Genomic DNA, 16,904 nt, shown 5'->3' on the forward strand with positions numbered 1-16,904 from the left:
AACATCAAGAAAATATATCTGAGTAAAATTGAATAGGATATATCAGAGGTAATTTTGTTATTTCTTATTCTATGGAATAAGACAAAATTATTTTCTTGTATGTAAAGAATAAACTTATTTTTATATTTTCTCTATTAAGTCTACTTAACTCTTAGTAAATCTGGCTCAAATAATAAAAAGAACAGAAGTTCTGTGAAAGTTCACATGTTCTGTCTTTTCAATAAAAAGCCAATTAAAAAACTTTTTAAAAATTAATGTTAGGGGGCAGGTGAGGTGGCAATAGAGGTAAGGTGTCTGCCTTGCAAGCGCTAGCCAAGGAAAGATAGCGACCTCGGTTCGATCCCTCGGTATCCCATATGGTCCCCCCAAGCCAGGGGCAATTTCTGAGCGCTTAGTCAGGAGTAACCCCTGAGCATCAAATGGGTGTGGCCCGAAAAACCAAAAAAAAAAAAAATTAAAGTTAGAAATTAAATTATTCACAGTTTACTGAAAGGACAAGCAAATCATCATTTTCCTCACCTCAGTTTTAGTCTGTATCCAAAAAAATTATTTTTTCAACATATACTCATTAAAAATACAAATAAATATGTAATGGTACAGAAATGTTCATAGTCTAAAGTAAATGCTCAATTTCTAACAAATAAATTATCTGTTAATTTGGATCATAAATACCTCAAAGCAAAGATATTACTTCCAAAAAGAAGCTGTTAACAAGTCTTCTCACCTTCAACTTTTAAATGCTAAAAAGTATTTTTTTGGTTGCTCAGACCTCAGACCAGAAAATAAAATAGGAAATTCCACTTAGGCTTCCTTTTGGCTAATGATTAAACATTTAATATAGCGTAAATGTTTAAAATAATTTTCTATTTTCAATTATATGCCTCTTTCCTTATCCAGTGGTCTGCAGACCTCTTCAATCTCTCCAATGAAGACAAGTCTGGTTAAAAGGCAAATTCAGGAGCAAAACAAGTTCTAGTTTACATCTTTTTTTTTTTTTTTTTTTTGGTGTTTGGGTCACACATGGCAGTGGCGCTCAGGGTTACTCCTGTTACATACTTTTTATTTATTTATTTATTTTGGTTTTTGAGTCAGACCTGGCAGCACTCAGGGGTTAGTTACTCCTGGTTCTGGGCTCAGAAATCGCTCCTAGCAGGCACAGGGGACCATATAGGATGCCGCAACTCGAACCACCACCATCTGTCCTGGATCAGCTGTGTGCAAGGCTGCCGTACCACTGTGCTATCTCTTGGGACCCCAGTTTACATCCTTGACCAATAATAAGCCCTAGGTGCGGCCCCTGGCACCAATTGGCCCAGCAGCACTGAGGTAGGAGTAGCCCTTTGAGTAGCGCCAAATGTGACCCAAAACTTTTTAGTATATCTCTAAGTTTATGCTGTTTGAGAAGTGTGAGAAGGCTTCTAAATACTCTGCTTTCATTAGCTATATGTAAGAAAATAGACTGGCAATAAACATACAAATAAGATTTAAGTCAATTTAGAAGACTGTTTAAGAAAGAGTTCTTTTGGAGATCAAAACACTCCTACAAAAAATAACACTACCTATCATTAAAAAGAATTTATTTAGAAGTTAATAACTAGTTCATTATGATTTACAATTTCTCCTCTTTCAGTTAGTATCAAAGAGCAAATAATTTTTATAATAATAGCTTTTTAACTAGTAAATTTAACTAGTAAAAACATAAGCTTCCTCTCTAAGAGTAGAATTGTTACTGTCAGTTTCATAAGAGCTTTGTGAAGGTAAATACGTCGTAAACCTGAGGCACGTTACATTATCCAACTCCCATTAATGGACACTTTTTAAAAAACCTTAAATATAATAAACCAATAATGTACTATCACAATTTATAAATAAATCATGCAGAAGAGTAGTATTAATTAAAAAAACAAATATTACATCAATAACCAACATAAAAATTAATAAGTCAAAACCAAGCATCTAGTATTAGTCTTACTATTAAAAAAGTAAAATCACACTAATATAAACTGGAGATTATTAGACAGAAACAAAGAAGAGGAATGGCTAAGACAACTTCATAATAGAGGCATAATTTGAAGTCATCATCTAAGATATCACCATACCCAAGTAATCCAGTGCACAAAGCCTATATAAGTAAATGACACTAATTCAAGCAAATAGGTATTTTCCACTTACATTTTATTTACATTGCCTAGTTTTTTAGTAAAACTTATCAACAAATGAATCACATCTTAGATTTAATTAGAGCTATCAACACCACTTTTGAATTGTATCACAAGAAAACACAAAGTGACAGAGCCTAACTGGTTTCAGGGTTGCCTCTTGGACTATTTCTATACAACTGATTAGTTACTGCTAATACAAACTGGCATTTGAATTTTAATTTATTATTATTTTCAGGTATATAATTTCAGTTAAGCATAAAAATGTCTCTTAGGTAAGATACACTGTAAGAATTCTGAATTCACATTGAGGAATATGAAATTTAAAGAGATTAAATACTTGATATTAAACAGGTATTAGACAGATATGAAATCTAAAAATTTTACTTTGATTTTCCTGGTTGGTCTGCTTGTTTTTAATTAGCATGAAATATTCTTACGAGAGTATTTCTTCCAGTTCAAGTTTCCCATAAAGCTTATGATTTGGAAAATACTACAATCAAAGTAAAAACAAAACCAAAAAAAACTAGGGCTTCTTAGATATACTTTATAGTTTATGGTACACTTTAGAATCATTCCTTGTTATCTCATTTAATCTTCTTAAAAATCATACTGCTAACGAAGTATTATTACTTAGTAACAAAAGAGAAAGTACCATAAAAATGTAAGGGTGACACAATCCAGAAAATGATCATCAAGAATTTCAAACTCCATTTCTATATTACTAAATATGCAACTTTCTCAATATTGTAACTGTACTTTGCCACATACTTATATGTTTTTAAAATAAAAGCAATCTACATTTGGGTTTTAAGTGCCCGTTTCTGTTTCTTGTGAGCAGCTCACATATGCAATTAAAATATGCAGTATACATCTCCTTACCTCCATCACCATCATCCGACCCTCTGAAGCTGGGATCTTTTAACATATCCAGCTCAGCTAACATACGCACGTAAAGTGCATTTTGTCTGAAGGAAGGGTAAAATCTCTCATCTTGTAGCATCAGTTCATATACCTTATTGAAGTAAATTAAGGTATCAATTACTCAAACAATAATATGTTGGTTATTACTAAATAATATTACTATAAGCAATACTGAGGTCTTGCTATAATAAATCACTGCTCGTATTTACATGATGTTCACAACTGCAACAAGACTACCAGACTTATTATTACTTTTATTTTCTCCTATCCCCAAAGACTTCTCTGGTCACTTTAATACCAAATAGCACTGAAAAGGTTCTACTGAGAGTCACAAACAGGTTATATATAGAATTTAGGAAGTAGACAAACTCACTATATCAAAGCACATATTAAAATAAACTTGAGGCTGGAACACAAGCTTTGCATATAGGAGAGTCGAGACTCAGGTTCATTCTCCAGCTTCTCACATGCAACATATTCTGCAAGCGCTACGAGAACTGATTCTTGTACAACAGAGCCGGGAGTGGCCCCTGAGCACCCACTGGGTGTGAACCCCAAACCGAGAAAAAACGGATTTTAGTCATGACACTTATATAACCACGTGTGAAATTCGTAGACTGCTATCAGGCTCTTCAGTAAGATTCACTTAAAACTACCCAACATAAAACAGTTCTTACTTTTCAAATGCATTGGTCATTTTTACAGTCAAAAACTATTATCATAACTTGCCTTACTAGTCTCCACTCAATGTTTTAGTAATTATTTAAAAATAAATTACAAGCTCATAGAAAAATATATCTTTTCTAGAAAGATACAATGATAAATATCGTAAAGAATACCTTCCTTTGAATGTCATCAAAGATTTCAGGGGTAGGATCTTCATGATTCAAAGTATCTGCTAATCTTGCTACCAAATAATCATCTACAGTAACTCTTGGAGATGCCTGAAAATTAAAAAAAAGATAGTAGTATGATCTTAGAATTTTTAAGTATAGTAATGATTCATTAGAATTACATAATGAAGTTGGAATTGAAAATAATCAGCAGCACATTCATACTTTATACTTAACAAAATAACACCTTACACTTCAGAAGCTGAAATAAAAACCAGACATTTTGAGGCTGGAGAGAGGGCGTTTCCCTTGCACGCAGCCGACCCAGGACGAATGGTGGTTCGAATCCTGGCATCCCATATGGTCCCCCAGGCCTGCCAGGAGTGATTTCTGAGCACTGAGCCAGGAATAACCCCTGAGTACCACCGGGTGTGACCCCCCCCCCCAAATAAAAAAATACCAGAAACTTTGTTAACACAAACTACATAGAAGATGTTACTGGGCTTCATTATAATGCAAGTAAGACCACATACCATTAAAATTGAGAATCAGTATTAGTGTTTTAGCCTCCCAATTCTTACCACAGGCTGTGTTCTTTACACTGACTGTATAGAAAGAGGTACAGTAAATGCACCCCATACACACCTCAACCCAGGCCCTTTGCCTGTCTGTACTGTGAATTGGGGGACAAAAAAAAATATTAGTGTTTTAATATTCAGTAGTATTGAATGTATATTCAGTGTAACTGCCAAAAGATTAAGCCATGGGTTACAATTTAACACAACAAAAAATACTTTTGAATGGTCTCTGAAAGGGAGAAGCTAACCATTTCCTAAATTCAGCTTTATAAGGTTTGTAAAGTTCCACTGTGGAATGGGAGAAAAAAAAAGGAACGGTTGATTCAATCCTGAAACTCCCAACTAAAAAAATGCATTTGTGGGACCAGAGAGAGTGTAAAAGTAAGCAGGGTGCTTGCCTTGCACCTAGCCAGGCACAATCGATACGGCGGTTTTCCTGAGCAATACCAACAGTGATATCTGAGCAGAACCAAGATAAGCCCTGAACACTGTCAAGTGTGGTTCGAAAACCAAAGCCAAAACAAACTGGCTTCAAATCTGTTTTTGGGCTCCTTCTGCCATGATTAATTCCAAATATGATTTTTTTTTCCATACCATAATCTAGTTGGATCCAACCCTCTGTGTCATTAAATAGCCCAGTCACTCAGTCCTTTGGTGATGTTCACATGTCATTATCCCAATTCTTAGAATGCTTAACAACACTATTCAAAAAGGCCAAAATTAAGAAATTCTTATCACAATACATAAAATTATAAAGTGAAAAATGTTTTACTAACATAGCTAGCTAGTAACAGAGCACGTAAATCACAGTGATGCATAATAAACAGCCCATACTTGGGCAAAACAAATATGGCTGCCAATGTTAAAGAAAAACAAGACAGTGACTACAGATAATGGACAATCAGTGTCACAGTCAACTGACATTAAAAACATGTGCCAGGTACAGATGTAAAACAAGTATCAAAAGCTGAATAACTCTGCTTAACTGATTATAGCACAGCTGTATAGGAAAGCAAGAGAATAACTAAAAACTGGCTCCATCAAGCACAGTGTCTTCCGAATTACAGTGAATATTCTTGGAGGAGAGTTGAGGAAAGTTGAGCAACCATGTCATGGTGCTCAGAACTTAACCCTGGCTCTGTGCTCAGAGGGACATTGTTAGTGGTAATTAGAGGACTACCAGCAGTGCCGGGGATTGAACTGGGCTGGCAAAACACAAGGAATAATACTAAAACCTTGGACCATCTCTCAGGCACTGCATATTTCAGTAGTATGCAGCATATCATACTAATCAAGCAGATAAAGTAGATATGCAGTTTATAATGGGAATGTATCCTCCCAGGGGTCTTCAAACTACGGCCCATGGGCCACATATTGTATTTATTCCCATTTTGTTTCTTTACTTCTAAGTAAGATATATGCAGTGTGCATAGAAATTTGTTCATAATTTTTGTTTTTACTATAACCTGGCCCTCCAACAGTCTGAAGGACAGTGAACTGGCCCCCTGTTTAAAAAGTTGGAGGACCCTGCAGAGTCTAAACAAAATAACAACAAAAAACTAAGTGCACTGAGCAGTTTTCAAGTAAAAGTCATAGAAATTAAAATTATTTTTTTCTTATAAATTCAGGTTTTTAATTTATAACACTGTGACAAGTGTTATATTACAAGGCGGTAATATTATTTTTGTTTTCTATGTGGTGAGTTAGCAGCTTTTCTTCTTTTTTCTAGAAGTGTGTGAAATACTGACAATTTCTTTTCTTTTCTTCTTTTTAGTATCGTGGCTCAAACTCAGGGCCTTATACATTCAAAGCAAGTACAACTCACTTCCATCCCTAGCCCAGTTCAATTTCTTCTTGAAATGTCTGCAAGACATTAGCAAAGAAAATATCTAAAACTGGCTTGTGAAATTCCTAGCTACTCATTTATAATTAATTTACACAATTCCATCTGAGATGAAATTCTATTCAGGTGTGGTATTAGGGAGCGCCTGGTACCACAGGTCCAGGTCATGTCAGGAATGTGCCCAAACCACTTTATTGTCCCCTGCCTGAAGTTTGTTCATTTCATCTCTGATGTGTGCTTGAGATTCTTTTTTTGTTGTTGTTTTTGGGTGACACCTGGCAGCGCTCAGGGGTTACTCCTGGCTCTATGCTCAGAAATTGCTCCTGGCAGGCTCGGGGGACCACATATGATGTCAATTAGAACCGCAGTCCTTCTGCATGCAAGGCAATGCCTTACCTCCATGCTATCTCTCTGGCCCCTGCTTTTGATTCTTAACACATTCTATGGTTCTAGAATTTGATAGGACTGGAAGTTAAAGTGTGTTGGTTATGATTTTGGTGATCTGTCTTTCTCACAATAATTTGTCAATGGTGTTGTAATTACTTGTTTTCCTATTTGTCTTGTTTTCCATTCTGATCTTTATTCTTTGCCTTCTTTCTTTTGGCCCAAAATTTCATTTAGTTTAACACAGATTAATTTGGTTTAACTGGGGTTGAGGGGGTGACGGACACAACCAGTGACGCTCAGAGGTTATTCCTGGCTATGTGCTCAGAACTCACTCCTGGCTTGGAGACTATATGGGACACTGGGGGATTGAACCATGGTCTGTCCTAGGCTAGCGCAAGAAAGGCAGACGCCTTACCACTTGCACCACCGGTCTGGCCCCTAACACAGATTTTTAACGTGAGACCTTTACAGGCCTCCAAAAAATAAATACGGAGCATTTATCTTCTTAGCGCTACTAAATTATTCAGCTCTGACTTCATCCCATATATCAAATTTTGATATTTATATTCAACCAAATACTTTCTAATTTCTGTCTAATTTCCTTTTGTCCTACAGGCTATTTGGAAATGCCTTAAAAATTAACAAAATTCCTTCTATTGTTGATTACTAGTTAATTATATTACAATAAAAAGACATCTTTAAATTATTACAAATTTAAAATGGGAATTCTTTTATGGACTAACAATATGGTATAACCAGAAAATAAAATATATTCTGCTGTTGCCAGGAGAAGTAATCTATAAATCTCTTACTTAGGGTCTAATTGATTATAATGTATCAATTCTTATATATACGAGAATTTTTTCTATTAAGTACATACGTACTTAAATCTCAAACTATTATTAAATTATCTATTTCTTCCCATTCTATCGGTTTTTGTTCAAGTATGGGACTTCAATGCTAATTATCATGTTCATATTTTTTATCATCCTGATAAAGTAACCCCTCTATCATTATAAAATGATCCTCTGTTATCTAGTAACAACTTTCATCTTAAAAATCCATTATCAAACATTATTAGTCACTTCACTTCAGTTGTTTTGATTACTTTTGCATAGCTTATCCAATTTCTAGTTTTCTACCTAATATGTCTTGGATTCTACAATATGTGCTTTTGATTCCAAATGTTTGACCTTCAAATATGAGCTTAAGTAATTTAATAAGTTAAATCAATTTTATAAACAAATCATTTTATAAAGTAAGAATGAGGGGCCGGAGAGATAGCATGGAGGTAAGGCATTTGCCTTGCATGCAGAAGATCGATGATTCAAATTCCAGCATCCCATATGGTCCCGAGCCTGCCAGGAGTGATGTCTGAGTGTAGAGCCAGGAGTAACCCCTGAGCGCTGCCAGGTATGACCCAAAAACAAAACAAAACAAACAAACAAACAAACAAATGAAACCACTATCAATATTAAATGATAGAATGTTCATGAGTTAATTGTGCCTTTGATTAGTAACAGGGATTTTAAATATTTAAGATATTATTTTAATATTGCCCAAAAATAAATAGTAAAACATTTATACTCACCTTTTCTGATAAATACTGTTCATAAATTCCAACAGCAGCTGCCCTTAAAAGGCCTTTGGTTTGATTGGTCTGATGTTTCCCATCTTTCTGGCGACTTAATAAAACCTCAAGCTGCTGCTGGGCTGTAACCCTGTATCCTTCCACTGTCATCCAGAAAAAGAGATGTGCCTGACCTCCAGTTTGTTGCATGAAATCTACCAGACAAAATCCATAGTAATATTTATGTCAATAGCAAACATTTCAGAATACATGAAGCTACATAACATGTAGGTAAAGAAGGATTAAAATTTCCAAGACCCTACCTTGTAGAAAGTGTTTAGCAAATGCATGAAGTGACAAAATAGCTATGTCATATATTAGTTATACCACAAAGATTAGATGAAATAATACATAGAAAAGCACATTTTTAAAATAATTTTTATTTTTCGTGATAAAGTCTAGGGACAAAACTGCTTTATAGGTTTAAACAGAAATCAACTACATCACATACAGTTTCTGTGTGCAATAAAGATTATTAATCACATATCCAAAAATATTAAAAGAAAGTTTTTTGTATTTGATCATAAAAAATGGAGAATGTGGGCCCGGAGAGATAGCACAGTGGCGTTTGCCTTGCAAACAGCCGATCCAGGACCAAAGGTGGTTGGTTCGAATCCCGGTGTCCCATATGGTCCCCCGTGCCTGCCAGGAGCTATTTCTGAGCAGACAGCCAGGAGTAATCCCTGAGCACCACCGGGTGTGACCCAAAAACTAAAAAAAAAAAAAGGAGAATGTGAATTTTCTTAAGAATTCACGGGGCTGGAGCGATGGCGCAGCAGTAGGACATTCACCTGGCATGCGGTTGACCCAGGTCGGACCTCAGTTCGATCCCCCAGCGTTCCATATGGTCCCACAAGTCAGGAGCAATTTCTGAGCACAAAGCCAGGAGTAACCCAAGTGTCACCAGGTGTGGCCCAAAAATCAAAAAAAAAAAAAAAAATTCCCCTAGATAAAAGCAATTTTAATTAAATTTAATAAAAATTTAAATGTTAAATATTCCTATTTAAATGGTAGCAACAAAATTTCTTTCTGCACAAAAATGACAGAAGCACTTTACATTTCTTTTATGAGAAACGGTGCAGATCCAGTAGTGCTCAGGGCTTACTCCTGACAGTGTGTTTCAAGAATCACTCTGGGTAGGACTCAGAGGGCCATAAGGGAGGCCCAGTATCAAACCAAGGTTCGCTACATGCAAGGCAAGTGTCCTACCAAGTGTATTATTATCCTACCATTTGTTCTTAATAAGGAACTCTTTAGCAAATAATTAAATCCACAGTATTATATCCTAAATTTATTTTTAAAACTACTTAGCAAATGGACACAAAAATTATTCTATGTATATATAGCCTCCAAAACAAATATTTACTTCCATGGTTTCCCTAAATAAGGAAAACATTTTAGATAAAGTGAAACAGGAGAAGCATAGTTAGCATGCTTAATACTCAACATTTAAAATTTAAAAATATTTACAAAGATTAAAGACTAAAATGGACCTTGTGAAAGCGGTTGTGCATTTTATGGTCAAAACCCATTTATGAACGTATTTGTAACCATGGTGGCTTAAATAAAGAAATTATTATTATTAAGAAGAAAAAAAAAGAATTAAAGACAAAAGAAAGCTGAGGAAGGAAGGAAGGAAGGAAGGAAGGAAGGAAGGAAGGAAGGAAGGAAGGAAGGGAGGGAGGGAGGGAGGGAGGGAGGGAGGGAGGGAGGGAGGGAGGGAGGGAGGGAGGGAGGGAGGGAGGGAGGGAGGGAGGGAGGGAGGATCTACCTACCCATAAAAAATTGTAGTGCAACATTGTCTACAAGAATGCTATCCAGGGGGACTGTGCAAAGTTTCCCAAAGTTTGCTGCCAGTTTCACAGTATTTATTTCCTACAAATGAAAAATATACAGAAATTGGTCATTTTATTTATTTTCTCATTAGGCTATTTATCTTTACATCACTATAAAAATTAAATTAGAACAGACTAAGAGTAAAGCTCTTCCATTCTCATACATGACAGTTTCTACAGAACAGTCTCAACCCAGTGCACTTCTAGTAGACAAGTTAAAAATCATTTAATGAATATACATTAAAAGGCGGTACATGTTTCATCAGATATAGTATAAAGCTAAGCTATATCCTCATAGTTTCTCCATGTATTACAGAGAAAAATTTTAAAAATTGAGACGAGATGGTAAAAGCATTGAAAATGCATTTATATATAATACAGATAGGATTATGTAATTTTGATTTGTCTTAATTAATCCTGTCAAATACCCATGCCTGAATTGAAACCTTTTCTCCCACATTTGTCTTTGAAATATTGGGAATCACTAACCAGGCTTACTTTTATTTTTTTTTTTATAAAAAAACCCTTCACCAGTGCAACATTCCCATCACCACTGACCCAAGTGTCCCTCCTACCCACCCCACCCTGGCCTGTGCTCTAGAGAGGCTTTCTACTTCCCTCATTCATTCACATTTTGTTATGATGGTTCTCAGTGTAATTATTTCTCTAACTGCACTCATCACTCTTTGTGGTGAGCTTCATGTCATGAGCTGGACCTTCCAGTCCTCCTATCTTTTGTCTCTGAGAATTATTGCAAAAATGTCTTTTTATTTTTTTAAAACCCATAAATGAGACTATTCTGCATTTATCTCTCTCCGACTTATTTCACTCAGCATAATAGATTCCATGTACATCAATGTATAGGAAAATTTCATGACTTCATCTCTCCTGACGGCTGCATAATATTCCATTGTATGTATGTATGTATGTATGTATGTATGTATGTATGTATGTATGTATGTATCACAGTTTCTTTAGCCATTCATCTATTGAGAGGCATCTAGTTTGTTTCAAGAGTCTGGCTATTGTAAATAGAGCTGCAATTAATATAGGTATGAGGAAGGGATTTTTGTGTTGTATTTTTGTGTTCATAGGGTATATATCCCTAGGAATGATATAGCTGAATCCTATGGGAGCTCAATTTCCAGCTTTTGGAGAAATCTCCAAATTGCTTTCCATAAAGGCTGGACTAGATGGCATTCCCACCAGCAGTGGATTAGAGTTCCTTTCTCTCCACATCCCCGCCAGCACTGCTTGTTCTTATTGTTTGTGATGTGTGCCAATTTCTGTGGCGTGAGATGGTACCTCACAGTTGTTTTGATTTTCATCTTCCTGATGATTAGTGATGTGGAGCATTTTTTCATGTGTCTTATGACCATCTGCATTTCTTCTTTTACAAAGTGTCTGTTCATTTCTTCTCCCCACTTTTTTTTTTATGAGATTAGATGTTTTTTTCTTGTAAAGTTCTGTCAGAGCCTTGTATATTTTGGATATTAGCCCCTTATCTAATGGGTATTTGGTGAATAGTTTCTCCCACTCAGTGGGTGGCTCTTGTATCCTGGGCACTATTTCCTTTGAAGTGCAGAAGCTTCTTAGCTTAATATATTCCCATCTGTTTATCTCTGCTTCTACTTGTTTGGAGAGTGCTGTTTCCTCCTTAAAGATGCCTTTAGTCTCAATGTCATGGAGTGTTTTACCTACGTGTTGTTCTATATACCTTATGGTTTCAGGTCTGATCTCCAGGTTTTTAATCCATTTGGATTTTACCTTTGTACATGGTGTTAAATGGTTCACTAAATCAAAATAACATAACTCTATTATTACTTACTCAAGTTGGGATGAAAGACAAATGTTCTGACAGATGGAGCCATACAATGTTAACTGTTGTTCTACTGATAAACATTTTGGAAACAACAACAACAAAATACAAATAGGAACATATCTATGTCTAAAATCTTATGCAGAATTATTCTCAAAGATCAGTTTTGCTCCCTCAAGAAAATTAACTCTCCATAATCACTTCAGAAAATTGACCTACTTTTCAGTGTAATAAAACAAGGTTTCATTTTAAAAAATAAAAACAGGGGGGCCAGAGCGATAGCACAGCAGGTAAGGTCATTTGCATGCAGCTGAACTGAGTTTTATCCGCAGCATCCCATATGGTTCCCCAAGCCTGCCAGGAGTAACTCCCTGCCAGGAGTAACCACCAGGTATGGCCCCAAAATAACTAAGAAACAAACAAACAAAGAAAATAATTCCTGAAGGATCAAAAAGATAGTATAGTCAATAGACCTGCACATGGACAACCTGGGCTCAATCCCTGGTTCCTCATATTATGCCGCAAGTAATGCCAAGCGTGTGATCCCTGAACCTGAATGGAGAACCAGAACTAATCCCTGAGTACTGCTGGGTATAGTCCCAACACAAAACAAAGAAAAAACATGTTCAAAAAAATTGATAAAAAAGACATTACAAAATAAAAAGACAAACCAGTGGACACTGGAAAAAGACCAAAGGCTACTTGCAGAGGGACTATAGCAAGATACAAAAATAAGATGAAATAAAAACTAAAACTAAGAAATAGTTATAAGATAATAAATACAATTAGTTATAATACAATAAAAATGAGATTACACAGCAGCTACAAAGTGCTTTTGTATGCTATATAAGAGTATCTTTTCATTAAACACATATTTGATTTTCTTCGCATTCTTCTAGCTATCTTAACCAAGTTGGAAATTAGTAGTCATAAAAAAATAAATAAAAGGTCCTTACGGGGCTGACATGGTTGTAGAGCAGGTAGGTTGTTTGCACTGCATGAGGCTGACCCAGTTTGAGTCTCTGAAAGCTCATATGATCCTCTGAGCACAGCCAGGAGTAATTCCTGAGCGGAAAGCCAGGAGTAAACCCCTGAGTACTGCAAGGTTTGACCAAAAAAAGGGGGGGGGGAGGGGGCCCTAACAGTTGCTTTTTGGAGAAAAATAGACTGATCTTACAAAAAACAATACGATATGGATGACTAAATAAATAAAATAAAATAAACAAAGTAAATAAAGTAAAATAAAATAGTTATAGCATCTTTCAGGCAATGCTTTGCTCACCTTACCTTATCTGGCAGATAGTACTGGATATTATTATACAGTTTTTTTTCTCTAAAAGTTTTTTAGTATTGTCGTAAACTAGTTAGTATCCCACATTCTGTCATTTGTTAGACTTATGGTAAACCATAAATTCAAAAATACTTACTTTGCCTGACTGTAACCGCTGAATTCTTGTGTCACATACTTTCTTTACAAACAATAAGCTATTTATTTGATTTTTGATATTGTTGATATCTAAAAACAAAATTATTTTGAGTTACCAAGTGCTAGTTATATTTAATACATTAAAAATGTCTACTCTAATAACCAATGTAATAAAATAGTAGCCAATGAATTGACCAGTAATTTTAGTTAATAAATATAAACTTTCAGTAAATATAGTTAACTGAAATTAAGACATGTTATTTAAACTTATAGATGAGAAATAATCATAATCTCACACATAAAATTTAACAGTCTGACTTTGGATAAAATGGAAAAACAGTAAGATGACATTTAAGTAAATTTAAGTTTGTTTTTTAAGAAAAAAGTTATCAGCAATATAAAACAGCCTTGTATTTGAACTGATTAAATTACCATCATCAGCTGTATCTAGAGATCGGAGATACTGTAATTCTTCTGCTGCCAGATCTCTGACTGCTTCCAGCTCTCCAATATTGTCACTCAATTTAATAATGTTCATAAAGGCCTCATAGTTGCAATTAGAATCTCGGATCTGAAAGTAATGGTTATAAAACATGTGGGATAGGAACTCACATGTAAAGGAATATTTATGCCTATCATATGACAGATAAAAGTAGCTATATTCCAAATACCAGGAAAACACGAAAATCTTTGTCTCCTGGCATCTACATTTTAGTGAGATAAACTCTCAACAAAGGAAAAGATGCTAAACAGTACACTAGTTTGCTCAAAATATCCAAAGATAGCAAGTAAGGCTTGACGTCTTGAACTAATCCAAAACACAGGAAGAACAACAGATAATCATTACAGGAAATAAATGTGACAAGAGTGCAGGAAATGTTTTAGCTTTTGCTGAGTGGAGAATGTTTTAACAGAAGAGTAGTGTTTTCTGATATAAACTTAACAGAATTACTGGTAATATTAATGCCTCTACTATTTGTGTTTTTCTCTATTTGTTAAATAAAAATTAAACATAAAATTAAGTTAAACTTAACCAAGTGTGGTTTTCCTTTATTTAGTGGTAGGGGCAATCCACTAGGCACAGGGCTGACAGGAGGCACTATGGAGACTCAGGGCCCCTCTTCAAGTGATTCCTGGTCAGTCAAACCAGCTGGACCCTCCCTTCTATGCAGAGGATTACCCAGACCACTCCCGAGTACTCAGAGGACTACAGGACAGCAACTGAACTGCTGGTGGTTGGCCACATAAAAAACAAGTGCCTTATGTCCTATATGATCTGTGGTCATAAGACTTGTTCATTCTTTATTTGTTTGTTTTTGTTTTATTAATTTTTATTGTGACCAAAGTGCATTACAAATCTTTCACTGCATCATTTATGGTACATTGTGACAATGAATGAGGGGCATTCCCATCACCAGTGCTGTCCTCCCTCCGCCCCTGTTCCCAGTAAGCATCCCATATCTCCCTTCTTTATCCCCCAGAATGCTAGTGCAACTGGTCTCCACTTTACAGCTTGTTGTAGATTGAGCATCCATTCCACTGTCATTGGAGATAAAAAGGATAAGAAAAAGGGGAGAAAAAAAATTGGTGACAACTACCAAGAAAAAAAAAAAAGAAAAATGGAAGATAAAAGGAAAAAAAATGGACCAGGCAAATAAAAATAAATCTCTAAATAATAACAAGAGTGAAAAAGAGAAAAGTGGAAGAAAAAAAGAGAAGGAAAATAAAGTCAAAACCTAACAAATCAAAACAAACAAGTATGGGTGCTGGAGTGGCAAGGTTTGGCGTTCCCCCACTTTTTTTTTTTCATAGGCACAGTAAGCAGTGGGGAAGAAAGGGAATTCCCGTGGTCTAAGAGATTCAGGGTTTCTCCATCCTTGAAGCATACCATCATGGGATCAACCCCTGGCTCCATACATACTCATTACCCCACCCCAAAGGCTTTTTTGTGATGCCAGGAGTTTCCTCTCGGTTGTGTGTGAGAAAACCAAGCCACTGTAGCTAGTGATCTTGGTATTTGCGCGGGTTATATAGGTCAGGGTCTAGGATAGTCTCTAGGTTCTAATCTAGAGGTTCCTATCCATCGTTGTTGTGTTCTATCTTCTGAAACACTTGCTCCCTGTTTTCGTTCAGTCCTTAAGCCGAAGCCTAGGATATTATGGATCCAAAGGCTCTGCTCAGTCTCTGTTGTCCAAGTTGGACCTCTACAGTAAGACATCTTGTTGTTGTTGTTGTTGTTGTTGTTTATGTGTCGTGGGCTACAACCTAGGGTAGGGTTTTCCTTTTTAGTCTCAAGGTAGGTTCTGTTCAGTCACGGTTGTTCAAAGTCAGTTTTCTGTTGTTGGTGCTCTTCTTTTTCACAGTTCAAAGGACGATATCTCTTCTGATTTCCATTTAGTGTTAGGTGATGTGATAGGACAGCCTGGTCTTAGGTCAAGTTTTCCTTTCCTGGTTGTCATATCAAAACTGGCACAAGTTGGTGCCAGAGCAGTGTTATAAATCTCCCAATGGAGCTTAGTTCCTGGTGGTGTTGCCTGAAGCTGTCTCATTTCTACGTCGGGGACCTGGGGTTTGGGATTGGACTAACACTGTCCAATCTCCTGGGGACTGCGTTGTATCCACATGACACATGTTCAGGATGGGAGGCACCCTTCTGTTATAAAGTGAGTTCTTATCCCTAGAAGATAAGATCTTGTTTCTGTGTCTATAGTTTCCCTCTTTTTTACTGTGCCCATACAAAAACGTATGGTGTCATACTGTGTTGCTGGTGCTATTCTGGGTAAGGATGACAGGCTGCACACAAAGTCTCTGTGGTCTGGTTTTGTTCTGAGCTTTTATCCCAGTCAAGGCTTTTTGTACCAAGCAGCACCAAAAATGGTAAGGATAGAGAAAAAGTGTATATATTAAAATAGAACAAATAAATAAAACTGAGTTAAAAAGAAAAGGTACTCGAATAAGACAAGTGGTGGAGGAGGCTACCTGTATATTTAGGAATACACATCTTTTTTTTGTTGTTGTTGTTTTGTTTTTGTTTTTTTTGTTTGTTTTTTGGGCCATACCTGTTTGCCGCTCAGGAGTTACTCCTGGCTATGTGCTCAGAAATCCCCCCTAGCTTGGGGGGACCATATGGGATGCCGGGGGATCGAACCGCGGTCCGTCCTACGCTAGCGCTTGCAAGGCAGACACCTTACCTCTAGCACCACCTTCCCGGCCCCAGGAATACACATCTTAAGATGTATTGTTATACAGGTATTGAGCTTCCGTAGGCAATATAAGATTCCCAATTAGGTCTTTTGATATATTCTTGTGGGGAGTAAAAGCCAAGCCCCAGCTCAAAGATACTATATGGTCTTGTAATGCAGCAAAGCATCTCTCAAACTCAATTCCAAGGCCTGTGAATCGACTTGTTCATTCTTGACACGGAGCCCAAGTACAAAAGTTATGCAGAAATAAGGCAGGTTGATAAGCAC

The 16,904-nt window shown here is 36.2% G+C and overlaps 1 protein-coding gene and 1 non-coding gene across 2 annotated transcripts in view; one reads left to right on the top strand and one right to left on the bottom strand.

The window, feature by feature from the left end:
* SNX13 (sorting nexin 13) overlaps positions 1 to 16,904 on the bottom strand; it is a 90,424-nt gene that overhangs the window by 27,414 nt on the left and 46,106 nt on the right. Inside the window, exons 10-15 of the mRNA XM_049785706.1 lie at positions 13,867 to 14,005; positions 13,436 to 13,524; positions 10,130 to 10,229; positions 8,316 to 8,509; positions 3,923 to 4,027; positions 3,042 to 3,174 (exon numbers count right to left, since the gene is read on the bottom strand). Coding sequence (XP_049641663.1) covers positions 3,042 to 3,174; positions 3,923 to 4,027; positions 8,316 to 8,509; positions 10,130 to 10,229; positions 13,436 to 13,524; positions 13,867 to 14,005 — 760 coding nt within the window. The remainder of the gene's footprint in view (positions 1 to 3,041; positions 3,175 to 3,922; positions 4,028 to 8,315; positions 8,510 to 10,129; positions 10,230 to 13,435; positions 13,525 to 13,866; positions 14,006 to 16,904) is intronic.
* LOC126026397 (small nucleolar RNA SNORA51) lies at positions 4,481 to 4,609 on the top strand. Its single transcript, XR_007501684.1, has one exon. It is a non-coding gene; the product is annotated as a small nucleolar RNA SNORA51 (small nucleolar RNA).

This window comes from Suncus etruscus, chromosome 13 (assembly GCF_024139225.1).
Source record: "Suncus etruscus isolate mSunEtr1 chromosome 13, mSunEtr1.pri.cur, whole genome shotgun sequence".
Taxonomy (NCBI): domain Eukaryota; kingdom Metazoa; phylum Chordata; class Mammalia; order Eulipotyphla; family Soricidae; genus Suncus; species Suncus etruscus.